General features: G+C 42.5%; 1 protein-coding gene across 1 annotated transcript in view; it reads left to right on the top strand.

Moving 5' to 3' along the window:
• Positions 1-17,827, top strand: part of SERPINB5 (serpin family B member 5) — a gene marked incomplete at its 5' end in the record, with an annotated part of 31,497 nt that extends 13,670 nt beyond the window's left edge. The window contains 7 exons of the mRNA XM_083749565.1: positions 5,519-5,709; positions 6,926-7,036; positions 8,107-8,226; positions 10,045-10,162; positions 11,782-11,924; positions 14,215-14,370; positions 17,238-17,827. Of these exons, the coding sequence (XP_083605691.1) occupies positions 5,519-5,709; positions 6,926-7,036; positions 8,107-8,226; positions 10,045-10,162; positions 11,782-11,924; positions 14,215-14,370; positions 17,238-17,642 (1,244 nt within the window). The 3' untranslated portion in view covers positions 17,643-17,827. The remainder of the gene's footprint in view (positions 1-5,518; positions 5,710-6,925; positions 7,037-8,106; positions 8,227-10,044; positions 10,163-11,781; positions 11,925-14,214; positions 14,371-17,237) is intronic.
• Positions 17,828-27,681: the final 9,854 nt, after the last annotated feature.

Here is a 27,681-nt window from a genome sequence, read left to right as displayed (position 1 = left end):
AGATCTCATACAACCGCTGTTTTAAGACAGCTGCACTGATTGCCAGTTGATTTCTGGGCTTAATCCAGATACCCACTGTCAGAGCTGCCCTAGGTCCCAGCTCACAAAGGACCAACGCCAGTTCTTGTTATATACAAAAGTCTTTATTGAAGTTCGGTTTCGATTTCAAAGCCGCGGCGCGCAGCTCTACGTCTTGGACTCTAGACCGCTGAAGCTCTGTCTGAATCTCCTCCCCCCAGACACCAGTTTAAGACTCTAGCCCTGCTCCACCTCTTCCTCTGCTCTTTCCTCCTCTGGGTCCGCCTGCCCGCTGGGGTCTTGCCCTTTCTGGACTCTTCTGACGCTGAGTCCCCTGAGTCTTCCCCCTCCCGGCGGGCTTTAGGACCTGGTTCCCAATCCGGGTTTTCTGCTGTGCCGCGCGCCTGTACATTTGAACTTGGCGCCCACGCCCAGCCGGCAACCTTCCTCCTGACCGTTACACTGCTCCTGTCACTGCTTCCCCCTTCGGGGGGGGGCTAGCTGGGCCTGACCTCCCCTCCGTTCCCTCACTCTCCAACAGAGGCGTGGTCAGCCCTGACTCATCTTCTCTCCCTGCTGGAGGAGACGCTGGCCCTGATGCATGGGACTCTTCCCCCCCACTACGCTCTGGTGGGAGCTGGCCCTGATCTCTCGCTGCTGCTTTGGGAGTCCCCGCTGGCCCCTTGCTTCTGGTGCGTCCCCCCTGGGACCCCCCTTGCCCTGGCCATCGGCGCCCCCTTCTGGGAATCTTCTGATTCGCTGGAGAAGCTCATGGAATCTCTCGGGCCACTGTCATACTCCCCTATGCTGCCCTCCGATTCTTCCCCTTCGCTCTCCTGTGCCTCTGCTCCTGAGCCCCTGACACCCACGTTAGTGTTTAGAGCCCTAAATATCTGAAAGACCACCTCCCTCTCCACAGACCCTCTTAGGTGTTGAGATTGACAGAGAGGGGCGCTTTTAGTAGTTCCTCTGCCCTCAGAGGCTTGGGGTGGCAGCAGCCCAGGGCCAGACTATCTATCTCTATCTCTATCTATCTATCTATCTATCTATCTATCTATCTATCTATCATCTATCTATCTATCTATCTATCTATCTATCTATCTATCTATCATCTATCTATCAATCATCTATCTATCTATCTATCTATCTATCTATCTATCTGGGGTGAACGAATTCCTATACCCCACAAATAACCCAGAGATGCATTTTAAATAAAAGGACACATTCTATTCATGTTAGAAACACATTGATTCCCAGACCTTCCATGGGCAAGATTTAGAAGGCGATTGGGCCGGATCCAGCCCCTGGGCCTTAGGTTGCCTACCCCTGCCCTAAGCTATGGAACTGCCTCTCCACAAAGTGTGTCTGGCACCTTCATCATACAGCTTCCAGAGAATGTGGAAGATACACCTCTTTACTCTGGATTTTGACACTTGAGGTGTATATTTTTAGAATATCTATCATCTATCTATCTATCATCTATCTATCTATCATCTATCTATCTATCATCTATCTATCTATCTATCTATCTATCTATCTATCTATCTATCTATCATCTATCTATCTATCTATCTATCATCTATCTATCTATCTATCTATCTATCTATCTATCTATCTATCATCTATCTATATCTATCTAATCTATCTATCTATCTATCATCTATCTATCATCTATCATCTATCTATCTATCTATCTAATCTATCATCTATCTATCTATCATCTATCATCTATCTGTTTTTAATATGTTTTAGTGTTGTAACCCACCCTGGGACCTTGGGGACCTTGGGGTGAAAAGCAGGCAACAAATAAATGAATATAATTTCAACTCAAACTCAGTTTGCAATGGAGTCGGTTTATGTATTCAAGTCTTCAAGTGATGAGAAATCAAGTGCTGTGCATACATGTGTGAACCACACCCTAGAGAGAGAAGAAGGTTGCTTTTAGAAACCAAAGTCTACACATGTTTTCTGGTCTTTCCATTCATGGGGCTGGTACATACATGAATAAGCCTCCCTATGGCTCCAAACTATTGCAGACTCAACGCTTTCTGATGAGTCAGCAGTGAATCATTAAATTGTAAGGAACGTTACGTGTACATGCGAACTACTAAGTTGCACTCCAAGCAGATACTTTTCCACACCCTTCCAGTTTCAATAGCTAGGCTTTTGAGGTTCTCAGCACTCACCTCATCTCAGGAAAAGTTCACAAGTTGCAGCAGGTCTGAGCCTGAATAGTATCTCTATGGAGAAATTGCACAGCAACGCCCACATGACAAGAAGAAGGAGGAGGAAATAATTCTGCCCAGAGAATTATTGTGCACCCGTGCAGTGAAGCAAGCACTAAATCTGAACAGCAAACCAAAACAGAAGGCAGCAACTATAACTATAACAGTGAAGTTCTGCTATTTTACTATGGGGCCACTGTAGTGGTGAGAATAAATGCCTGTTTAGCTACCTTGTCTATTGTCATTAAGCTGTTTCCTTTTCTTTAAAAAATCTTATATCTAAACTGTTCATTCTGACTTTGATTTTGGGTATTATACAAAGAGGTAAAGGTAAAGGGACCCCTGACCATTAGGTCCAGTCGTGACCGACTCTGGGGTTGCGGTGCTCATCTGGCTTTATTGGCCGAGGGAGCGGGAGTACAGCTTCTGGGTCATGTGGCCAGCATGACTAAGCCCCTTCTTGCGAACCAGAGCAGCGCACGGAAACACTGTTTACCTTCCCACCAGAGTGGTACCTATTTATCTACTTGTACTTTGACGTGCTTTCGAACTGCTAGGTTGGCAGGAGCAGGGACCGAGCAATGGTAGCTCACCCCATCGCGGAGATTCGAACCCCCAACCTTCTGATCAGCAAGTCCTAGGCTCTGTGGTTTAACCCACAGCGCCACCCGCGTCCCATCATACAAAGAGGGATTACCAATTAAAGCAGCCTTGTATTTAAAAACTAAGATGGTAGTCACAGGCAACAACAAATTGCATGCAGATGAGTGAGGGAAGCAAGTGAGGAAACTTGTGGAGGAGGATATTGGGTACCACACCCCTTCTTGAAGCTCAGCATAGTCACCAAACAGGCTGCCAAAGGAGGGACAGAATTACCAGCAGTCTGGCAATTTTTCTGCAGGCTATTCACTTTCCTAAGCTTATTGAATTAAACAGTTCCATTTCAAGTGAAAACAGCCCCAATATCCATATTACGACAATACTTTTATTAGGCCAATCCTATCAATGGATTTCTACAGAACTCTTCATCAGACTAGATAACAACAATAATAAAAATTATGTCACGGGGATGGTGACAAGGTACAAAATTTGGCTGGAGATAACTCCATAAATCTGCATCTGGTGAGAGTCTAAAGGCAGAATGTGGGAGGAGACAGCAGACATTCAGATAAGACTCTTAGCTGCTATGAGGGTATGAGATTGCACCAAGAGCTGCTTGGTTGGAATCAAATAATAATTATCAAAATAAATGTATTTCTTTTTATTCAGTATGGGAATGAAAGAGCACATGATGTGTCGCCTTGAAATGTATTGACTTTAATTCTCTATCAAAGTGTGTTTTTCAAATCTGCTGTATCCCCTCTTTTCTTTATCAACTTTCTATTTATTTTTTTATCTTGTGTTTAGTATTCATTTTGCTTACTATTATTAAATCACACACAAACATAAAATTTATATCCCACTCTGGGCAGCTTCCAAAACATATAAAAACAATAAAAGTCAAACATTGAAACATCCCAATATAGGGCTGTCTTCTAAAAGTTGTGTAGTTCTTTATCATCTTGACATCTGTCTCTCTCTGTGTGTGTACATGCATACGCACACATGTACATACACACATGAGCCAGTGGGAGAATTACTCTAGGCAATGGAACATAAAACGAATCCTGCTCATTCCTTTCATTCATATAACTTGATATAATTTGTATTGGCAGACTCCTGCTTCTCTGCTTTGAGTACATTCGGATGAGTTTGCTAATTCCATGTGATAAAAGGAAGCTGAGACATTTGTTGCAGCAGATTTGGATAGTCTGAAAAGAAAGAGAATTCTCCTAAAATATGCAGCTTTCTGTTTAATCAAATCTAAATCTGAGAAAATATAATCAGTGCGGGAAGACCAGAAGTCGGGAATGATCATGAGGTCATGTGGAATATTTATTAGTGGGCGTGGCCACACCTTGAATATTCCAGTTCCTCCAGAAAGCCGGAGACAGAGGAAGAGAATACTGAGTATATACTGATCTCTTGACTCCCGAAGACAAGGAGGTAAATATATGTTTAAAATTATTGTTTAAATAACAATAAGCCTAAAGGTTGATTTCACAAGGCATCTCGTGTACAACAGATTAAGGGTTGTAAACGAAGCCAAAATTTGTGGGTTTGCAAATGAAATGTCAGCTTATGCCTTCAGTTCATTATACAATACAAATTCAGGCTAATTTGTTAAAATCAAGGTGTTCACATGCCTACAGCCACAGGGCCAAGCTAGGCATGATGTTAATTGTGTGAATACAATTAATTATCATATATATATATATTTAAAAAACACAGCAGCCATAGGGATGGGCAGCAGTAGAACTCCAGGGGGTGGGGAGGGAAAGTTTAACTATTTCTCCCCTGATGTGGTCCAGATGAAAAGCCCCACCCCCACCTCCTAAACATGATATGTAAATTGGGAAGGAAACTTGGTGCTGCAACTGATACCCCATCTAGCACAAAACTAGCACCAAACTTTGGCATCAGTTTGGGGGACTCTAGAATTCTGGGTTCATACGTTAATGAAGCTGGCAGCAATCCCTACTCTCAGGTACTAACTTTTGAAACATTGAAAACAAGCATGGATTACAAGACTTCACATGATATTTCAGTCTTGTACATTTTGACATTATAGTGCATAGATATGATAAAAAGATTAAAAGCAACACGCACTTTTCAAGTTGTAAACTGTCTTGAGATCTATGGGTATAGGGCAGTATACAAATTATTATTATTATTGTGGTGGTGGTGGTTGTTATGCTTGAGGACTACTTTTGAAAAGCTGTAGCATGGCCTTTCAGCCTGTCTTATTTGTTTTAATTGCTATGCAAATGTGGTCCCAACTACATTATGTCCTGCCTGATACCAATCCTACTTTCCTCTACAACGTCATCAAAAGTTTCTTATGAATCTTATAGCTTTTTGCATTCTGCTTTTGTGTTGCTGACTAATAACTTCCAGTTGCACGTATCCTTTGAATATAAAGTGAACAATGGAGGAATAGGCTTGGAAAGGGGTTCCTCAAGAGATCTTTTCAATATCGAAATGCTCTGGGAGGAAAAATGGTCTGTGGGGGAAAAAACTTTCCACTTGGGTGTGTGGCTTTCCAGTCATATATCTGCAGCAGAACTAAACCAGTTTCATGAAGTCAAGTTTTCCTAACTTGAGCAATCAATCATTTACCTAACTATTTATTGATTTTCTCTCTGTCTCTCTCTCTCCCTCCCTTCACCTGCTAGTCATCATGGATCTGAATTTCACCAAGGACCCCCTTCCTACAGCAATTATTGCTTTTGGTCTTGATCTTTACAAGAAGCTGAATAGAAGTGACACTTGCAAAAACATCTTCTTCTCTCCAATAAGTATCACATCCGCCCTCGCCATGGTACAACTTGGTGCCAGGGGAAGCAGCAAAACTCAGATGGAAGAGGTGAGCATCAACAAATACATACAATTGCATCTCTAAGCGGCAAGAGGCTGCAGGCGCTCCTGCTCTTCTCCTTCTTCTTCTCCTTCTTCTATTCTATCTATTCATTGAATTTATATACCGCCCTATACCCGGAGGAGGTCTCAGGGTGGTTCACAGAAAGACTACTACATATATAATCAGAATAATCTGATTATACATATATAATCAGAATAAAAACAATACTCCCATCAGATGTCAAGGAAATAAACAACTATCCAAATTTTAGAAGACATCTGAAGGCAGCCCTGCTTAGGGAACTTTTTAGTGTTTGAAGTTTTATTCTGTTTTTAATGTTCTGTTGAAAGCCGCCCAGAGTGGCTGGGGAAACCCAGCCAGATGGGCAGGGTAGAAATAAATTATTATTATTATTATTATTATTATTATTATTATTATTATTATTATTAACAACAACCCAATAACATCCCTCCACTTACCTAAGACTTGGTTTCTCTGGAATGAAGGTCAATGGGACTGAGGTGTCATTAGGATATATGGCTGGCTTTTCTTTACACACCTATACAACCTGAGCATAGGATGGAGGAGCTGACAGCATTAACATTCCCACAGTTCTTGCCTCCTCACTAGGTTTCCAGGCAAACCCTGAGCCACAGCTTTTGCCCCAGCACAGTGTAAGACAACTCTCTATGTCTTCAGCTTCCATTGTCAGCCAAGACTCATACATACACAGCTCTCCCTTGGCCTATTGTTCTTCATCCTAGGATGGCATGGCATTCCCATGGTGTGAGATGGGGAAAAGCCCTTCCACGTGTCTCTATGGTAGCAGAGCTCACTCTTTAAAATGCAGGTGATGGGTACTTAGCTGATAGGCTGTGGACATTGCCTTAACAAAGGAACTTGTTTGACTAGTGTTAGCAAAACAGAAAATTTGTAAGAAAACGAGTGTCAAAACACTATATATTCAAAGTAGCTGTAATTAAGTAGAGTGATTAAAAGAAGCCATTGGTACAAACCTGTAAGCTACATATTTCATTTTTCATATTCATTTCCTGCTTTCCTTTTAAAACAACTACCGCCACAAACCAATGTAGCTGTTTCAGCAGTAACAATATTTTTAGCAGTTGTAGTCTCTTGTTTATTTGATCAAGGTAAGTGGGGTTTTTTTGCCCCCTTCCTATCCTGGATGCTTTGCATTGCTGACAACTTGTTTCTGCTATAGGTGCTACACTTCAATAGGACTCTGGGAAGCGCAAGACCAGCTGCTTCTGAGGGGAAAATGTGTCTTCTTGCGTCAGAACCCGAGAGAGATACTGCAGCTCAGTTTTCAGTGGTATGTCCAGAACTATTCTTAAAGCCATAGGATTAAGTGGCGGGTTATTTTTTTGGTACCATCAAGACCTGTAGCCAGAAATGTGTCAAGCGACCCTCTACACCAATTGCACTGAGTTGGCGGTGGGTAGATATACCATCAACACACTGGTAGAATGGCCACATCCACACAGCCTGGAAAGCAAGCAACACAGGAAAACAGGAGATGACATAAAAATGGCAGGCAAACCTATAGCATCCCTGGGGAATGGGCCAATCAGGAACAGTGCCAGCAATCGCACCCATAAGCCGCATGTCGCCCACTTTTGGAGGGAGTCAATTACAGTTGTACCTTGGACTTCCAAAATGTTTGGTAACCAGTGCACGGCTTCTGATTGGCTGCAGGAAGCTCCTGCACGTTCAGCTTCTGAAAATCGTTTGAAAACTGGAACACTCACTTCCGGGTTTCGATCGTTCAGGAGTTGATTTGTTTGGGAGCCAAGGCATTCGGGATTCGAGGTATGACTGTAATTCACAATGACAATGACACCCTCCCCAACACAAATCCCTTGAACCACACATGCGATGTTGCTATGGCTTCCCCAGTCCATCAGCCCCAGTGGCACTGCCAGTCCCCTGAACTGGAAGCCCTCGAGCATCCTTCTGAACAGACACAACAGAATGGGGGGGGGGAAGCATATACAGCAACGCACCGACATCACTCGCTAGGCAGGAAGTCTTTAGAGTGTAAACATATACAGAAATCCTGTGACAAGTGTTGAAGACCCACTGGGGGAGGGAGAGGCCCTTTGGCCAAGCATCCAAATGGAGGGGCTGGCACATGCAACAAGGCTAGCCATACACTGACTGCAGCAACCTCCAGAGGCTCACTGAAGATGGGCAATCCCCATTTTAGAAGCTTCGGGATACCTGATTGGTAAATTGTTGCTGATGATTGGCCTCTGTCATTTTCCATTGCAAGCCCTTAAAAATAATAGATAGCAATGAGCTCTTGCTGCCAAACATTTCTGCATCCAATAATCTACTTGTTTCTCCCCCCATTTGAAATCTTCTTCTTAATACTGTGGCTAGGAAGAAGGAATCTATCCAGAGATCAAGAAACTTCTGTTTCTGCTGAATAATCTCAGTAACGACTATGAGCTGAATGTGGCCAACAATCTGTTCATGCAGAAGGGATATGAATTTTTCAAGGTAAGTGATCTCTCACTGTGGAAGGAAAGGCGTAGCTCAGTTGCAGAGCTGCCCACATGCATGCAAAAGGTCTCTTGTACCCGTCAATAGTCCCGATTTGAGCAGGACATCCCAGAATTATAATAATGAGAATACAGTAGTACCTCGGGTTACATACGCATCAGGTTACATACGCTTCAGGTTACAGGAGGGGCAGCAGGAGGCCCCATTAGCTAAAGTGGTGTTTCAGTTTAAGAACAGTTTCAGGTTAAGAACTGACCTCTGGAACGAATTAAGTACTTAACCTGAGGTACCACTGTAATAATAAAATATTATTTATACTCTGCCCATCTGTCTGGGTTTCCCTAGCCACTCTGGGTGGCTCCCAACAGAATATTAAAAAACATGGTAAAATATCAAACATTCAAAACTTCCCTAAACAGGGCTGCCTTCAGATGTCTTCTAAATGTCAGGTAGTTGTTTATTTCCTTGACATCTGATGGGAGGGCATTCCACATGGCAGACGCCACTACTGAGAAGGCCCTCTGCCTGGTTCCCTGTAGTTTCTCTTCTCGCAGTGAGAGAACCACCAGAAGGCCCTCGGAGCTGGACCTCAATGTCTGGGCTGAATAGTGGGGGTGGAGATATATACCCCCACTGGGCTAAGGTCATCCTCGTTTCTGATTGGATCCCAGAGTGTACATAAATGGGAAATTGTGGCTTGGTAAAAAAAGAAAATGAAAGTGGATGTTTTCACAGTCCTCTTGTGCATGAAGGAGGAGGAGGAGGAGAGGGGAGGTGGAAGCCCACCAAGACTAGTTGCCAATAATTTTAAAAGGTTTAAATGATAGTCTTCTGAACCCAGGCTACATTCATCATTAAATCAAGGATGGGAAACCTGTAGCTTTCCAAATGTTGTTGGACTCCAACTTCTTTCATCCCTAACAACTGTCCATATCAGTTGACAGTGATGGGAGTTGAGAGTCAAGCATCATATGGAAGGCCAAAGGTGCCCCTTAGATCCAAAAAAGCTGTTGTGACCACAAAGGAGGGGTGTTGTCATGGACTGGACAGAGGAGGAATAGTGGAGGCCTCTTCATCCTGACCCTTCCAGGGAGGAGGAAGAGGAAGACAGTATAGATTAACAACAGGAGTTTGAGGGAGGTCACAACTCAGAGGCAAATGCGGGGGAATGTTGGGAAATCATGGGACTGACACATTGTCATTAGAAAGCATTCCAGACCCACCATCTCCCAGAACCCGGCGAGCCTTAAAAGTAGGAGTGCAAAGAGCTCAAAGACAGAGGGTACTTAGTGGTACCGTAAAGGAGGTGATGATGATGATGACAAATGAGGAAGTGGGAGAGATGAGGGGTGGAGATTCACTCTGGACAACGCTATTATCCAAGAGGCTGGGTTCTATAGCCTCTCTCTGTAAAGTTTGAAATAAAAAAGGACTGTGAGAAACTTTTCCTTGTCTTTATACTTTCCTGGGCAACCAGCCGGGAGCCGCTGACAGCGTCCTGACAGGTGTATAGCTAGAAATACCTTGACTATATTTTAATGGTTGGCTAAATTTTCTGTGCACTTTGCATGAGTGCTGAGTGTTTATCTGCCTCTCACTTTTGTGGCCAAATGCCCCAGAAGAGGAAGCTGCAGTTCACACTGCATATCAAGTGTTGCTCTGGCGGGGTGAATGGTTCACTTTCTGTGGGAAGGTCTCATGGATTACCCAGCAAGGCACTAGGTAAGAGGTGATCAGTACCTGTATACCGTCATCTACAAATGGCTCGCCTGGGGAATTCACAATATTTCTCTTTCCTTTTTAAAAATTCTACAGCAATATCTCACACGCACGAAGGAAATCTTTGGAGCTACGCTGCAAACGGTCGACTTTCAAAATGCTACCGAAAAAGCAAGGCAGGAGATTAACCTTGAAGTTGCCAGGCAGACAAAGGGTAAGGAAGTTGAAGGTCACTTCCCGACATGTTTATTGAGCATTCCTCCTGGGCATCCATTCTCATTTGCTTGTGGGGATGTTAGACCTTGTTGCATCATCAAGTATTATTCCACACTTCCCAGTGAATTTACCCAGCACCCCACTCGGGAATAGCAACAGCCTGGGAGCACTCAGTGTCGCAGGAATCATTGATTTGTAGCACAAAACCAAGATCACCACCTTATTTTTCTTGCAGTACCCCAGGCCTTTATTTCTTCTTCTCCTTTTCCTTTTCCTTCTCCTTTTCCTTCTCCTTCTCCTTCTCCTTCTCCTTCTCCTTCTTCTCCTTCTCCTTCTATTTTGACAAAGTAATAACCATAAATAAATAAGAATAAAAATATACACCCCACCACTGAAACCATTCCATTGTAACTATCCAACCTCCCAAAATTTCAACACCTCTTGTGATGGTTTGACCCTTTTTCATTTTAACAGTACAAATTCTACAAACACCTTCCATATCTCCTTGAAATAATTTCTCCTGCATATTCCCTGTTAATTTATCATTAATAGCTATATCCCACATTTCTTTATACCACTCTTCCATCTTATATTCTGCTTCCCCCTTCCACTTCCTATCTATCATAATTCGTGCAGCTGTAAATACATTTGTGAGCAAATCTTTCCCCGGGCCTTTAACAGCATTTTGCACAGCAAGCTAAATTTTATCCAGTGAAGTTGTGGGTTCCCAGCTCTGGGATCCTTGTGGGTTCCCAGCTCTGGGATCCTCTTCCTCTGGAGGTGCAAATGGGAGAAAACCCTACTGGACTTTCTCCATCAAGTTCTTTCAGGTGCTAGAGCATTGCAGGGCTACTAAAAAGGTGAAATGATGTGCACTCCACCACTAATGTATTATTACTGCATCAATGGCATATTGCAGAATTCACTTGCAATGTCCCTCTGCCCCAAGCTAGTTAAAGGTAAAGGGTCCCCTGACCATTAGGTCCAGTCGTGGCCGACTCTGGGGTTGTGGCACTCATCTCGCTTTATTGGCTGAGGGAGCTGGCCAGCATGTGGTCATGTGGCCAGCATGACTAAGCCGCTTCTGGAGAACCAGAGCAGTGCACAGAAATGCCGTTTACCTTCCCGCTGGAGCGGTACCTATTTATCTACTTGCACTTTGACGTGCTTTCGAACTGCTAGGTTGGCAGCAGCAGGGACCAAGTAACGGGAGCTCACCCTGTCATGGGGATTCGAACCGCCGACCTTCTGATTGGCAAGTCCTAGGCTCTGTGGTTTAACCCACAGCACCACCCGCGTCCAACCTACAGGAGCTCATAATGAGAGTTGCCACTGTTATTGGAGCTTTATGCTGCTGTGCTAATCATTTGGTTCTTATTGACAGTTGTATTTATTTTTATATGCTGGACACTGCCCCGGGATAACCTCAATGTGATGGAGAGTGGTCTATAAATAAATAAAAATAAAACAGTAATTGAGGGGTTGGGGGAAGTGTGATAAGCACAATTCCTCGGTTCTGTGAATCAAAAACAATTCAGTTGCTTTTACTATATATGAAAGGCGGTGAGGTTATACTTAAAAGAAAACCCATATTAATTCAAATTTATTTTCTCTAAGGAAACATCAAGGACCTTTTCCCTCCGGGAATTATTCAGGCAGACACTGTGCTGGTGATGGCAAATGCCGTCTACTTTAAAGCAACTTGGGAACACCAGTTTGACCCAAAGCTTACGACAGAAAGAGAATTTAAGCTGAATGAGGTATCGTGGCACAACTGAATCTATTGTTTTAGAATTGTGTGAATGTTCAATGCTGATTCTAGTATGTTACAAAATGGCGGCCCAATGGCACTCTACCAGCCTTCTCAGCTGAATGGTAGAACAGGTCAAGCACTTGGCTGGCTGGCTGGCTCAAGTCATGGATCTTGCATTTCCTTTGGCAAGAGGCCATAACTCATGCAAAAGGTCCAAGCTTCAGTCCTCAACATCTCCACATGTGTCTAGGAAAGAAGCTGTGGAGAATGCCTGCTAGTCTGTGTAAATGCAGCTGAGCTAGATATATATGTCAGTTTGCATTTCTTAGTGCAGAAAAGTATTGATCTGATGTGTAGAGATCTTTCCTATTTTAATTAATTCAAGAGGCTTCTGGAAGCTTATCTGTGTGAAAGAAACAAGCAGAAGGTTCATGAAGTTTGGGTTATTCCTTCAGAGAAGCTGAGTACAGCTGGTTTAAAATGGTTCTGTTATCTCTTCTTCAAGGTCATGCTGACTATAGTAAGAGGCCAGAAGGAGCCTGAGTTTCACTTTTTCTTTCCATCACTTTTCGTTCTGATGCGGTGTTCTGTACATAGTATTCTTAGTGTTAAGGTTTAGACTTATTATAAGATATTGTAAATTCAAGTGAGGCCCTAAGCTATAGCTTATTTAGCTTATACATAAATCCAGCACTGGGGGGTACTAAATAAATAGCAGCCCACATGGGCAGTGTGAAGTGGCACATCCTCTTCTGTCAGCTCACAGCTTTATTCTTCTATATGTGCAAAGGTAAAGGTAAAGGGACCCCTGACCATTAGGTCCAGTTGTGGGCAACTTTGGGGTTGTGGCGCTCATCTCGCTTTATTGGCCGAGGGAGCCGGCGTACAGCTTCCGGGTCATGTGGCCAGCATGACTAAGCCACTTCTGGCGAACCAGAGCAGTGCTAGGAAACGCCATTTACCTTCCCGCTGGAGCGGTACTATTTATCTACTTGCACTTTGACGTGCTTTTGAACTGCTAGGTTGGCAGGAGCAGGGACCGAGCAACAGGAGCTCACCCCGTCACGGGGATTCGAACCACCGACCTTCTGATCGGCAAGTCCTAGGCTCTGTGGTTTAACCCACAGTGCCACCCACTATATGTGTAGCTTAAGCTAAAGTCTGTATAATGCAAATGATTTTACTCCAAGGGTTCACAAGAGGGCGCTCCTCTATTACTAAGCTATCTCTACAGCGACAGAGAGGACGATTACATGCGGAGATTTTTTTTTTAAAAAAAATTGAAATAATTTTTATTTGATTTTACAAATAAAAAAAAATATAACAATCCAAATACATATCCGTATATAGAGATGACCTGAGACTTCCCCCCATTCCATCTATGGGTCCTATTGTCAACATTTACAACTGCCATATTATTCCATATTCTATATTTTATACCTATCCATCTTTCCATAGTGTTTGCTACATTACAAGTGAGGTAAAAATCCTGCTAATGTTTTCATCTGCTTGCAGTGGTCTCTTAAATAAATTATGAAATTTTCCCATTTTAAAAAAAGTTTTAGCCTTTTATTATATTAAGTGCTACGTTTTTAAAGAAATACATGGAACACCTGCAACTTATTGCAGAACATTCAGCAATATTTACTACAAATGCTACAAAAATGGACAAAAGGCATTCCTAAAAATGTCACCAAGGGGCGGGGGGAGAGGCAGTGTTTTCACCAAGGAAAGGTAGCAGAAAGTAAAGGGCATCTCTAGTGGACAGAAAAATGGAGCATACATTCAATTCACTTCAGATATTCAAAGTAACCTAACAGCAACTCTGGACTCAGCTATATTTGTAAAAAAAATCCCCGCTTTGAATGCAGTATAAACATGCAACACCAGATGACGCCAGAGAGCAAAGAAATTTTCTATGTGATTTTTACATCATGGGTTTTTTTTTGTTATAACAATTTAATTTCTGACTTATTTATAGCATTTTTTCCTGTGTGTTGATCCACCCTCTGTGAAGCAGACAAGCATAGTAGCCTCACCTAGCAAATTTGTGGTTGAACTGAGATTTTAATCATCTATTTCCTCACAGCTCCCATTCTTAGCTAGTCCTGTCCCCTGCCAGCTATGACCATCTGAAGAATTGGCTTGTACAACCCTATCAAACAGTTGTTCAGCATTTGTGCATTCGGCTGACCCAAGAAGTGAACAGCATGCTGTCTTCTTGCCATATTTATTGACAACCAGAGAGTGTGTGTTTCTGCTAAACCTACATCTTTCTCTATTGCCTTTCGAAACAGAATGAAAGTAAACATGTACAGATGATGCACCAGAAAGGTCGATTTAAGCTGGGATACACGATGGAGAGGGATGCACAGATCCTTTGCCTCCCATACCATGACAAAGTGTTGTCCATGATCATTATATTGCCAGACGACATCAGCAATTTGAAACAGGTAAGTCACAAACAAGTCACCATGTTTGAAACATAAATCACAGAGATGCAGAATAATGGTCTGGTTTTGACATACGTATCTCAGTTTATCTGAACCTTGTTCATGCCACCCTTTTCCCCTTTCTGTCCTTGTACACCATGATTGGAGACTTCCTGGTTTAATTAACCATTGCTTTCCATTAAGGCCAAACCCAGGAGATTATGTTTACCAGGACTGTAGCAAAGAAGGATCACTGTGAGGATCTACCCAAGCAAGAATCTGGATCACCTTAAAATGAGTCTCAATGTGTTCCGCAAGTGTAGGGCACCTCTCATTTTCAAGCCCCGCTCTTTCAAAGAATCTCTACTTTTTTTTAACAAACTCAACTGTTTTGAGTTTCCTTCGTATGATTTGCCCTCATAACTTACAGTGAATCATGTTTGGTTTTGTAAATAATTTTACTAATTTTACTAAAATCCAATATAAACCACATTATATTGATCCCTTATCAGCAGCTACAGAGTTGCTTTTTTTACTTCCAATCATATTGGTACATTTAATAAATTTCATTTTTCTGCAAGCGGAGTTCTGTATCCCATATATTTCCTGTGTGTGATGTCCAGTGCCAGATTTATGTATAAGCTAAACAAGCTATAGCTTAGGGCCCCACTCTCTTGGGGGCCCCAAAAAAAATTAAAGGGAAAAAACCCTGGATGTACATTTCCAAAATATAAGATAAAAAACAAATAAAATAAAACCTACGCACAACAACAGTGTTTTGTGTTGTGTAGGCTCCTATGATGTAAGTAATGGGCCCCGCCTGATAGCCTGCTCCCTAAAATATCACTGTTTTGCTCATTTCTATAAACAGTGGTGCCTTGCAAGACGAAATTAATTCGTTCCGCAAGTTTTTTCTTCTTGCGAGTTTTTCGTCTTGCGAAGCACGGTTTCCCATAGGAATGCATTGAAAATCAATCAATGCGTTCCTATGGAAACCGCCTTCAGACCAGGTCCAGGACAGTCTGTCCCCCAACCTCTTCTGAAGGCTGGGGGGGGGGGACAAGGGCTTTTCTTCCCACCGCCAGCCTTCAGAAGGCTGTTCTGAAGGCTGGCGGTGGGAAGAAAAGCCCTTCTCCCCACCTCCCGCCCCGCAAGCTCCGGGGACAGGAGGGCTTTGCTGCCGACCGCCAGCATTTTAAAAGCCCCCGGGACAGCGGAGACTTCTCCGCTGTCCCGGGGCGATTTTAAAATGCTGGCGGGCGGCAGCGAAGCCTCCGCTGTCCCAGGGCGATTTAAAAATGCTGGCGGGCGGCAGCGAAGGGTTCGCTGCCGCCCGCCAGCATTTTAAGATCGCCCGGGACAGCGGAGAAGTCTCCGCTGTCCCGGGAAGGCAGGCAGGGGGGAGCAAAGACTTTCTTTTTTTATATAAAATTTTTATTGGGTTTTTACATTTTATAAAGACACACACAAACAAAAAGACAAAGACAACACATATACAATTTCATACCCTTACTTTCTTTACCCTCTTTCCCTGACTTCCCCCCACCCCCTCTTCATACATCCCAATTCCGATAATTAGTTCAGCAAGTTCTTGTCTATCCTCTTAAACATATTGTTATTATTTTTAAAACTTAGCTCTTTTTACTTGTCCACATTTAACTTATCCAATTCTCTTATAAACATTAAATCCTTTTTCTAAGGTCGACCTAACTTCCCTTCCACGAATTTCTCCCTTTATTATATTAATTATAGGTCACAATGGCCAAATACAAAAGTCATAAAATTTTGAAATTCAAAAGCCGTCGGGATAGCAGAGAAACACGTTGCGCTTCTCCGCTATCCTGGGAAGGCAGGCGGGGGGAGCAATGACTTTTGCCAGGACCTCTTCTGAAGGCCGGCGGTGGGCGAAAGTCTTTGCTCCCGACGGCCAGCATTTTAAAAGCAGTCCGGGATAGCGGGAAAGCGCAGCGCAATTCTCTGCTATCCCGGACCGCTTTTAGAATGCTGGCCGTCGGGTGCAAAGACTTTCGCCCACTGCCGGCCTTCCTGGACCTCTTCTGAAGGCCGGAATGGGGGCGAAAGGCTTTGCTCCCCACCGCCAGCATTTAAAAGAGGTCCCCGGAGATTTCCCTATGGGCTTTCTTCTTGCGAAGCAAGCCCATAGGGAAATTCGTCTTGCGGAACGAATCAAAAACGGAAAACTCTTTCGTCTTGCGAGTTTTCCGTTTTGCGAGGCGTTCGTCTTGCGGTGCACCACTATATAGGGTGCCTACATTCTGCATGGACTGGTTGCATGACAACATGTGCAAATGGCTTTAGTTACCTATTGGGTCCATATATTACCATATATATTCAACACAAAAAACGGCAGCAATTTGTTGTTTACAGAGGACAGCTGGACATATAAAGGACCTCATTGCCTTCAGTAGCTTAAAGTAAAGGTAAAGGGACCCCTGACCATTAGGTCCAGTCGTGGCGGACTCTGGGGTTGCGCGCTCATCTCGCTCTATAGGCCGAGGGAGCCAGCGTCTGTCCGCAGACAGCTTCTGGGTCATGTGGCCAGCATGACTAAGCCGCTTTTGGCGAACCAGAGCAGCGCACGGAAACACTGTTTACATTCCCGCCGGAGCGGTACCTATGTATCTACTTGCACTTTGATGTGTTTTCGAACTGCTAGGTTGGCAGGAGCAGGGACCGAGCAATGGGAGCTCACCCCGTCGCAGGGATTCGAACTGCCGACTTGATTGGCAAGTCCTAGGCTCTGTGGTTTAACCCACAGCGCCACCCGCATCCCTTCAGTAGCTTAGGGCCTCATTAAAACTAAATCCGGCCCTGGTGATGTTTATTTTAGCCATGTTGTTTCTTAATTCTTTTTTTTTGCCATACAGGTTGAAAACACCATGACCAGTGAGAATTTAGCATGCTGGACTGCCTCAGAAAACTTGACAGAGGAGAATGTTGAGGTGTATCTCCCCCAGTTCAAGCTTGAAGAGTCCTTCGACCTCAACTCGCCTTTGCAAGCCCTGGGGATGATTGATGTGTTTGACAGATCCAGAGCCGACCTTTCTGGGATGGCTGCCTCGGATCAACTATACTTATCCAAAGTGCTTCACAAAGCCTTTGTGGACGTGGACGAAGTGGGGACAAAAGCAGCCGCTGCCACAGGCGCTGTGGTCTCCAACAGATCCTTGCCGTCCTATAAACTATTTGAGGCTAATCACCCATTCCTCTTCTGCATCCGGCACAATCCTAGCAATGCCATCCTTTTCCTTGGCAAACTCTGCTCCCCTTAAAACACAAGTCAGATTCCTTCTTTCAGCTTATTGAAAAGGGCTGAAAACAAAGTGCCTTGTCCAATGTAATATTAAGGCCTGTTTTTTATTTTTATTTTGCAATAGGGGACCACTTACACCAGCGATGGGAAACTTTCGGCCTGGGAGTTGCATGTGACCCTTGATGCCTCTCTATTTTATTTTATTTTATTTTATTTTATTTTATTTTATATAAAAGAAATATCAGTTTTGAATTACAATGCTGTTAAGTTGTGGGTGAACATATCAGATGACACAATGATTCTTCAAACAGCTCTTGTTTATTCACAGGCCAGAACAGAACTGAACTGAAGGGTTCAGCCAGCCCACTAGAACTCAAGAGTAAACATTTTCTGTAACTATCCAATCACTGAACATCACTTTCGATCCCTTATTTGCATATGTGGACCTGAACTATCTACAGTATCCCCCTGCTGGCCCAGGGTGAGAACTTCAGTACATAACAAATGCAATAATAGCCTCATTATAACAATACCAATTTATAATACAATTATTAATACCAATTGTTCAAATACCAAATTGCATAATTTAGAAAAAAAATGGCTCCCTGTGTGCTAGATTTGATGGTTTGATTCTTTGCTTTATTTCTGCATTCCAAAATCTTATTACCAGTAATTTCAGAATATCACTTGTAGTTTAGATACAATGGAGAGATAAAAGATTTGGATTATGATAAAAGATGCAGGAGGAAATGACTTAACAGTAGGACCCACAATGGGGAAAAGGGAAGTTCAAGAGATTCATTGGACTCTTGTTTGTATGTTGTATGTTGGATATGTGGCTGTAAATTTTAAATCTGAAAAACCAAATAAAATAATTTCGAAAAAATAAATCTTACTAATTTCCATTACATTCTGGTCTTAATAATAATCCCTTATACAACAACTGCAATATTAATAGCTTCTATTCGTGTTGACACATTAAATGATTTACAAAACTACAAGTGAGGAACTCAAACTACAGTGGTACCTCAGGTTACATACGCTTCAGGTTACAGACTCTGCTAACCCAGAAATAGTGCTTTAGGTTAAGAACTTTGCTTCAGGATGAGAACAGAAATCAGGCTCCCGCGGCGCGGCAGCAGCAGGAGGCCCCATTAGCTAAAGTGGTGCTTCAGGTTAAGAACAGTTTCAGGTTAAGAACAGACCTCCAGAACGAATTAAGTACTTAACCTGAGGTACCACTGTATATCCTTGTTCTTCCTGTGTGTGGCAATTATTCTGTCCGTGGTGTTTCTTCCTGTCCTTGTAAGATACGTCTTTCTTTCCCCTGGTTGTTGTTGTTGTCCATCATGCCTTGGGCAGATGGATGCCTCTCTTAATAAATTTGTTGCTCCACCCGCCTTTGCACCTGGCTCCAACCACCACCATCAAGTGGGCCCCTGAAAGTTTCCTAGCAAGGGACACAGCCCTGAAATATGCTCCCCACACCTGCCTTCTACCAAAGTTGATGTTGGCCACCATGTTTTCAGCTAGCGCACAGGCTCCCAGCAGATGAAACATGTACAAATGGTTTTGCCATTTTTCTTCTCTTCTCTTCTTTCTTTATGCTTCCACACCCCTTATTTTTATTCAATGCCCCCTCCCATTGCACCCGAGGCTACAGCCCCCCTGGACCGTTCCAACGCCCCCGAAGGGGTGGTATCAAACACTTTTGGGAAACACTGAGTTACTATTTTACCAGCACTAACCAATGCCAAGAGATTTCTCTGCCATAATGGAAAGCAGCAGCAGAGCAAGTTAGGAAGCAGACTTGCTGCAGGGTGGGGAGAGGCACAAGATGCTACATTAAAACTGAAAGACCACATTCTGTAGTAAAAGCGGCTAGGAGAGGGTCTTGCTCATCTGTCTCGCATCTAGCAGGTCCTAGATTGGTTCAGTCCAAGTAGGGCTGGGAAGGTCTTCTGTCTGAAACCCTGGGGAGGTGCTTCCACTCAAAGTAGACAATACTGAGGTAGACACACCAATAAGAAGGCAGCTTCTTATGCTCTTAATACTGGAAAATAAAGGGAAAGTAGGAGCACTCAGAAGGTCAGCGGTTCGAATCCCTGTGACGGGGTAAGCTCCCGTTGCTCGGTCCCTGCTCCTGCCAACCTAACAGTTCGAAAACATGTCAAAGTGCAAGTAGATAAATAGGTACCGCTCCAGCGGGAAGGTAAACAGCATTTCTGTGTGCTGCTCTGGTTCATCAGAAGCGGCTTTGTCATGCTGGCCACATGACATGGAGGCTGTCTGCGGACAAACGCCGGCTCCCTTGGCCAGTAAAGCGAGATGAGCGCCACAACCCCACGTCTACAACTGGGAGCCAGTGTGGTGTAGTAGTTAAGAGTGGTAGTCTCGTAATCTGGGGAACCGGGTTTGCGTTTCCGCTCCTCCACATGCAGCTGCTGGGTGACCTTGGGCTAGTCACACTTCTCTGAAGTCTCTCAGCCCCACTCACCTCACAGAGTGTTTGTTGTGGCAGAGGAAGGGAAAGGAGATTGTTAGCCGCTTGAAGACTCCTTCGGGTAGTGATAAAGCGGGATATCAAATCCAAACTCTTCTTCTTCTTCTAACGGTCAGGGGTCATTTTACCTAGGAGCGCTCCCAAACAAACACGAAAGAGTGCAAGTTAGCAATGATCACCAGGGGGAGCACTTTACACATAGAACATAAAGAACCGAGCCGTACCTTTGGCCTCAGCAAACAGGCGGTTAGAAATTTTAATGCACAGTTTGTCTTTCAGCCCCTCAAATGAGGCTTGGCAGGCATGTATCTTGGCTCGCTAGTCCGAGGCATGTCGGGCTTCCTGTTGAGCTATCATTTATGGCTAGTGGCAGGACTTTTTTTCCATCAGGAACTTACGAGGACTCACTTCCAATAGCACCTCTCAGGTGGGTGCCATTGCCATTCTAAGTGAACAAGGGAGGCATGCATGGTGAGTTCCTGAACCTCTTTTGCTAGAAAAACAGCACTACTTAAGGTCAGTCTTCTACTGATATTTAAACTAGCATTTGTTGTATCACAAGTAACTGAGTAGGGGTGCTTGCAAATGAACATTTTATGCTGCCTTACCCTGCCTCCCTGAATAAGCTCCCCCCCCCACACACACATTGGAGAAAGGAGGACAACTGAGTCCCCATGAGTAGACTGACTGAATCTGGAATCTGCCCCCTTGCCACTTCGAGAGGTTCTGATGTTTGACTGAGTCAACCAAGGGCCCCAACTAATTTTCTACCCGAGCAGCTTTTTGCTTGCTCAGGCCTCGCTCCCATGGAAAACAGAGCATCATTGCAGTGAGATAAGGGCTGGAAACTGAAGTTAGCACAAATGGTAATTGGAATAAGATGCATATTTTTAAGGCATTTTGAAACTGGCTGGATTAGCATCTTGTTTTAGCTGAAGGTGGAAATAAAAGCACGCTGAAGTGATAAGGTCATAAGATGATCTGTGATTCTTTCTTCTTTTTTTACAGCATGTATTGGAGAAAAATTGTTCCCTTTACAATTAAGGACAATTTTTAGTATCAGGAGACGCAGGGGTCTTGATTTGCTGCCTGAGATGAAATGGGAATGTGTGCATTGATTCAAGTACAAGCTGACACACCTCATTTGCCATTATTCCATTCCCTTTATCACTGGTGCTAAAAGTCTTCCACTCCATATCCTACAAGGAGGAAAAGCAGAATAGCTCTTTTGCATCGCATGAGAACATTAGACCTGATCATCAAGCACGGTGAGAGACAGGCCCATAAGGAGGTATGGTTCAAGGGTCCTTGCTTTTCTATAGGAGAGAGAGCAGATTGATTGCATGAAAATAATTGACACCGAGTAAATTAGCTAAAATGTATAAATCTGAATCAGATATCTGCTGGAAATGCAAAGAAAAAGAAGGTACATTCTATCACATATGGTGGACAAAAAGGTTAAGACTTACTGGGAGATGATATATAATGAATTGGAAAAAAATGTTCTAAAAATCTTTTGTTAAAAGCACATAAGCTTTTCTTTTAGGTATAATAGTTGAAGGGGTACTGGATACAGAATTACTAAGCTATTTTCTGCTTTGTTTTGAATTCCGAATCAATCCAGGGGTATGTGTGAGAGGGAGATTTGCCCTTCACCTATTTTTAAAAAGAGAAGTTATTGCATCCTACTGCATTAGGTACAGGTGGAAAATGTGCTGCGCTACCTGAGCTCCTTTGAAATCTGTGTAATCAAAGGAAGAATTGCAGCATCACCATCAGTTGCGTGTGGCCATGGGTCACTTAAAATACATTCATAAGCATCATTATCATGGACTAATTTGATCCTGATACTGTCTGCAACTGCTTGAACATTAAGTATGTCTAAACTGACTCCTAGATGCAATCTTTATTACCTATTATAATGATCTTGTTTTCAAGGAGAGGTGACTTATCTGGTTATTTTACCAGCTGAAAATGTCTGAAGTATGCATTTATTTTTTAAAAAGGCTTGTAGGGCAATGACATTTCCCTAGCATTCATTTTCCCTGCTTTATTAAGCTATTTTTATTAAAGCTTGAAAAATATATATACAGAAATCAACATCAAATATCAAGCATATTTTTACATGAAAAGTAAATGAAAGACTCCCAATTCTTGAACTATCAGCTTAAAAAACTTATACAAAACCCTTACTTTATAATAACATCCAAGTCTTCTACTTTCCTTAAACCAAACTTTTGTTCAGTCTTCAAAGCCAGATATCAGAAGCTCATTTTCCTTTTTGTGCGAAGAAGTCCATAAGGGGTTTCCAATCATTAATAAATGTCAACAATGATCTTTCCCTAATTAAGCACGTCAATTTTGCCATCTCAGCCAAATCCATTAATTTAAATAACCATTCTTCCATAGTAGGTAATAATACAGTAAGTCCCCCCATCTTTATGCATATAAGTCTCGCCTCTATGATCGCATATTGCACTAATCTTCTAAATTCTTTTTCCAGTTATATATCCATCTGTTCCACCAGGAAGAGCTTTGGTTTCAGCTGAGCAAACACCTTCAAAATCTTCTGCATCTTGTATATAATAAACAAATGGAATAAATTTACTAGATATATATACAGGAAAAGTTATAAAACAAACTGTGCGATAAAATTAAGACAATAGAAAAAGGATGAGAATGATGGGAAGTTTCTTTCAGAAGACTTTATTAGAAAAGACAGGATGTTATAAGCAATATTTATTTCTTATTGTTAACTCTTTTTTGCTTTTTATTTTCTTTATCTTTTTCTATTATATTTTTGTGTTTAATTTTGATGTAACTATTTGTAATATATATATAAGATGATATTTTAAATCAATAAAAATGAATTTAAAAAACCAAAACCAAAATCTTCTGCATCAATGTATGTACAGTGGTACCTCAGGTTAAGTACTTAATTCATTCCGGAGGTCCGTTCTTAACCTGAAACTGTTCTTAACCTGAAGCACCACTTTAGCTAATGGGACCTTCCACTGCCGCCGTGCTGCCAGAGAACGATTTCTGTTCTCATCCTGAAGCAAAGTTCTTTTTTTATATATATATATAATTTTTTATTGGTTTTTTCAACACAGATTTAAAAACAAAACAAGACACAAAACATAAACAAACAAAACATATAAACATGTATAATTTCAAACCTCATTTTCATAAACCTTACTTCCCAGACTTCCCGTTACCTCCCCTTTTCTGCATCCCTATTTTGAGATTTTTTCAACAACTCCTCATACCAATTGTCTAATTACTTATTTTCTTTTTTAGCTTCTTCTCATACTTAATCAATTACAGCTATAATTCAATATTTTCTTTTCCCTTGACATTTTAGCACTCTTCAATTTTACAACAGTTCTTAAGATATACTTTAAATTTCTTCCAATCTTCTTCCACCGTCTCTTTTTCTTGGTCACGGATTCTGCCAGTCATCTCCGCAAGTCCCATATAGTCAATCACCTTCGTCTGCCATTCTTCCAATGTGGGTAGTTCTTGTGTCTTCCAATACTTTGCTAAAAGAATCCTTGCTGCTGTGGTGGCATACATAAAAAAGTCCTGTCCTTCTTAGACACCAGTTGGCCGACTATGCCCAGGAGAAATGCCTCTGGTTTCTTATGAAAAGTACATTTAAGCACCTTCTTAATTTCGTTATAAATCATTTCCCAGAAGGCCTTAATCCTCGGACAAGTCCACCAAAGGTGGTAGAAGGTACCTTCAGTCTCATTACATTTCCAACATTTATTATTGGGCAGATGATAAATTTTTGCAAGCTTGACTGGGGTCATGTACCACCTGTAAATCATTTTCATAATATTTTCTCTTAAGACATTACATGCCGTAAATTTTATGCTGGTGGTCCATAACTGTTCCCAGTCAGCAAACATAATATCATGACCAATGTCTTGTGCCCACTTAATCATAGCTGGTTTAACTGTCTCATCTAGTGTATTCCATTTCAACAGCAGGTTATACATTATTGACAAATTCTTAGTATTGGGTTCTAACAGTTCTGTTTCTAATTTTGATCTCTCCACCTGGAAGCCAATTTTCCTGTCTTGTTTGAACACTTCCATTATTTGATAGTAATGAAGCCAATCTCGTACCTTAGACTTCATTTTCTCAAAATTCTGTAATTTGATTTTTCCACTCTCTTGCTCCAATATTTCACAATATTTTGGCCATTTCGATTCCATATTAAGTTTTTTCACCTCCTTAGCTTCCATTGGTGACAACCACCTAGGGGTTTTATTTTCCAGCAAATCTTTATATCTAATAGAAACATTATATAGTGCTTTCCTGACAATATGGTTTTTAAATCCTTTATGAGTTTTTACCTTGTCATACCATATATATGCATGCCAACCGAATCTGTTATCAAACCCTTCCAAATCCAAAATGTCTGTATTCTCAAGAAGTAGCCAGTCTTTCAACCAGCAGAAAGCTGCCGATTCATAGTACAGTTTTAAGTCCGGCAGGGCAAACCCCCCTCTATCTTTTGCATCAGTTAATATCTTAAATTTTATTCTGGGCTTTTTGCCCTGCCAGACAAATTTAGATATATCTTTCTGCCACTTCTTGAAACAGTCCATTCTATCAACAATCTGTAATGTTTGGAACAAGAATAACATTCTAGGCAATACATTCATCTTAATTACAGCAATTCGGCCTAACAAGGAAAGTCTCAAACTTGACCATATTTCTAGATCTTTCTTTATCTCTGTCCAACATTTATCATAGTTATCTTTAAATAAGTTCACATTCTTAGATGTCATGTTAATCCCCAAATATTTCACTTTCTTTGCCACCATTAATCCAGTTTCACTTTGAAATCTCTCTTTTTCAGCATTTGTTAAGCTTTTCTCCAAAACTTTAGTCTTTTGCTTATTCAACTTAAATCCTGCTACATGACCAAAAGCTTGAATTAGTTCTAAAACTCTTTTCGTACTGGTGTCTGGCTGTTGTAAAGTTAAAACTAAGTCATCTGCAAAGGCCCTCAATTTGTATTGTTTAGCTCCGACCTGAATTCCTTTAACCAGCTGGTCCCCCCTGATCATATTTAACAAAACCTCCAAGACAGATATAAAAAGTAGTGAAGTAGTGAAGCAAAGTTCTTAACCCAAGGTATTATTTCTGGGTTAGCGGAGTCTGTAGCCTGAAGCGTATGTAACCCGAGGTACCACTGTATTTGTATCCAACATGCTTTAGCTTTTCTGCATGCCCACCTAGCATTATAAAATGTACCTTCGTGTTCTTGATGCTTCCAACAAACATTTGGAACATTTTTACACATTCTAAATAACTTCTTGGGAGTTAGGTACCAACGACACATCATTTTGTAAAAATACTCTTTTAAATCAATGTGTGTTTTAACCCTTTATTCCATCTGCCTAGTATTCATTCCAAGGAGACAGATACTGTGATCCTGCCAAAATCCACCCAGCTGCATTTAACTCAGTGGAGCTTGGTTCTAAGTCCAGATGCATGGCAACGGGCTGCAAATATCAGTGGAACAGCAGAGAAATTAGCTAACGTGAACTCTCATTCAGTTACAGGAACCCACTAGAGCAGGGCTCAGCAAACCTTTTCAGTAGGGGGCTGGTCCACTCAGACCTTGTGGGGGGCTGGACTATATTTTTTTGGGGGGGGGAAATGAAAGAATTCCTATACACTACAAATAACCCAGAGATGCATAAGGACACATTCTACTCATGTGAAAACACGCTGATTCCCGGACTGTCTGCAAGCCAGATTTAGAAGCCGATTGGGCTGGATCCGGCCCCTGGGCCTTAGTTTGCCAACCCATGCACTAGGGTGGCTTATGCTACCAAGCCAACTTCTTGCAAGTGGGCTGGGACCAGGATACCATCCAGCAGTCGAGATTTTTGATGGCTGCATTCTCACACTATGCCACACCAAGCTTGGTGCACTATAACTAAGAGGGTTGTGGCCTTGTTGAGCCTCCATAAGTCTCTGCATCGTTTAGTTGTTGTTTAGTCGTTTAGTCCTGTCCAACTCTTCGTGACCCCATGGACCAGAGCACGCCAGGCACTCCTGTCTTCCACTGCCTCCTGCAGTTTGGTAAAACTCATGCTGGTAGCTTCAAGAACAACCATCTGTCGTCCCCTTCTCCTTGTGCCCTCCATCTTTCCCAACATCAGGGTCTTTTCCAGGGAGTCTTCTCTTCTCATGAGGTGACCAAAGTATTGGAGCCTCAGCTTCACTTCTGCACTATCTCCCAAGCTGCACATGGGTGCACAAGTACAGGGTCCCCATCTCAGCAGGGGACCCAGAATGGTGCCCCCATCATGAGTGCAGGGGGGGGGGAACGGGCTCCCTTGCCTGTGTATGGTGTGGTTAGATGGTTTGCAGTACTGCCTCTGGGGAGCCAATGAGCAGGCCTGTTTTTGAGGAGCTAATGAGCAGACCCATTGGCTTATGGGGATGGGACCTTCAGGGGTTGTTTGGAGAGATATATTCCCCTCCCTCCCACGATTCCTCCCCACTAAAGAGTTTCATAGTGTCACAAATCAATTCCGCCAGATGTTTCTGTGGAGTTATGTGGAGTCTTCTCAGGGAATTAGACATAAGCCTTCAGATGTTTTACATTCTCAGTCTTTGAGGAGCTTCAACCAAAGGACCCCTTATGAAGTTTTTATCATTATTTTTAATTAGTCATCTGGAAATTTTCTTGTTGATTTTTTTTTGGGAGGGAAATAAAGCAAGACCGACGTTTCAAGTTAACGTGCAGACATGACTCAGGAGTTGTGAAGAATCAGATGAGGGTAGTGACTGGATTTAAACCTCACGAAAGCACAGACTGGTTTAATCCCCACAGGGAAGACATTTCTATAAACACACTTCTTGCTGCCATTTCTAGTGATACGTGCCAACAAGGCAGGCACTGAAGAGACGGATGCTCTGCTAATCTCCATTAATGATAGCTTAGGGATCATGAAGCAATTAGCTTTCATTTACTTTCAGGGTTACTCGGAGTCACCCGCAGTGTCAATCTCATATGAAGAATATACTGGCAATGGATAACCTTTCCAGATGTAGAACACCCAGTGCTACAGAATCATTGCTCTGTCCCATAATAAAAAAGAAGAAGAAAGAATCATTGCTCTGTCCCATCTAAGCTACAAGTGGAATTGATTGGGCTTTCTGCACAGCCTGGGATGTTGCACTTTTCCAGAGTGCACTTCTGGCTTATTTTTACTTGCTGCTGCTGCTGTTATTTTCACACAATTACATGAAGAACAGTTTGGATTTGATATCCCTCTATATCACTACCCTAAGGAGTCTCACAGCGGCTAACATTCTCCTTTCCCTTCCTCCCCCACAACAAACACTCTGTGAGGTGAGTGGGGCTGAGAGACTTCAGAGAAGTGTGACTAGCCCAAGGTCACCCAGCAGCTACATGTGGAGGAGCGGAGACACGAACCCGGTTCACCAGATTACGAGACTACCGCTCTTGACCACTACACCACACTGCTGCTTTTTCAAACTTAAGACCTCCAAGTCCTTT

Source organism: Podarcis gaigeae (genome assembly GCF_964106915.1).
Source record: "Podarcis gaigeae genome assembly, chromosome: 7".
NCBI classification, from domain to species: Eukaryota; Metazoa; Chordata; class Lepidosauria; order Squamata; family Lacertidae; genus Podarcis; species Podarcis gaigeae.
Note: the sequence above shows the minus strand (reverse complement) of the source record. Positions and strands in the feature narration are given on the sequence as shown.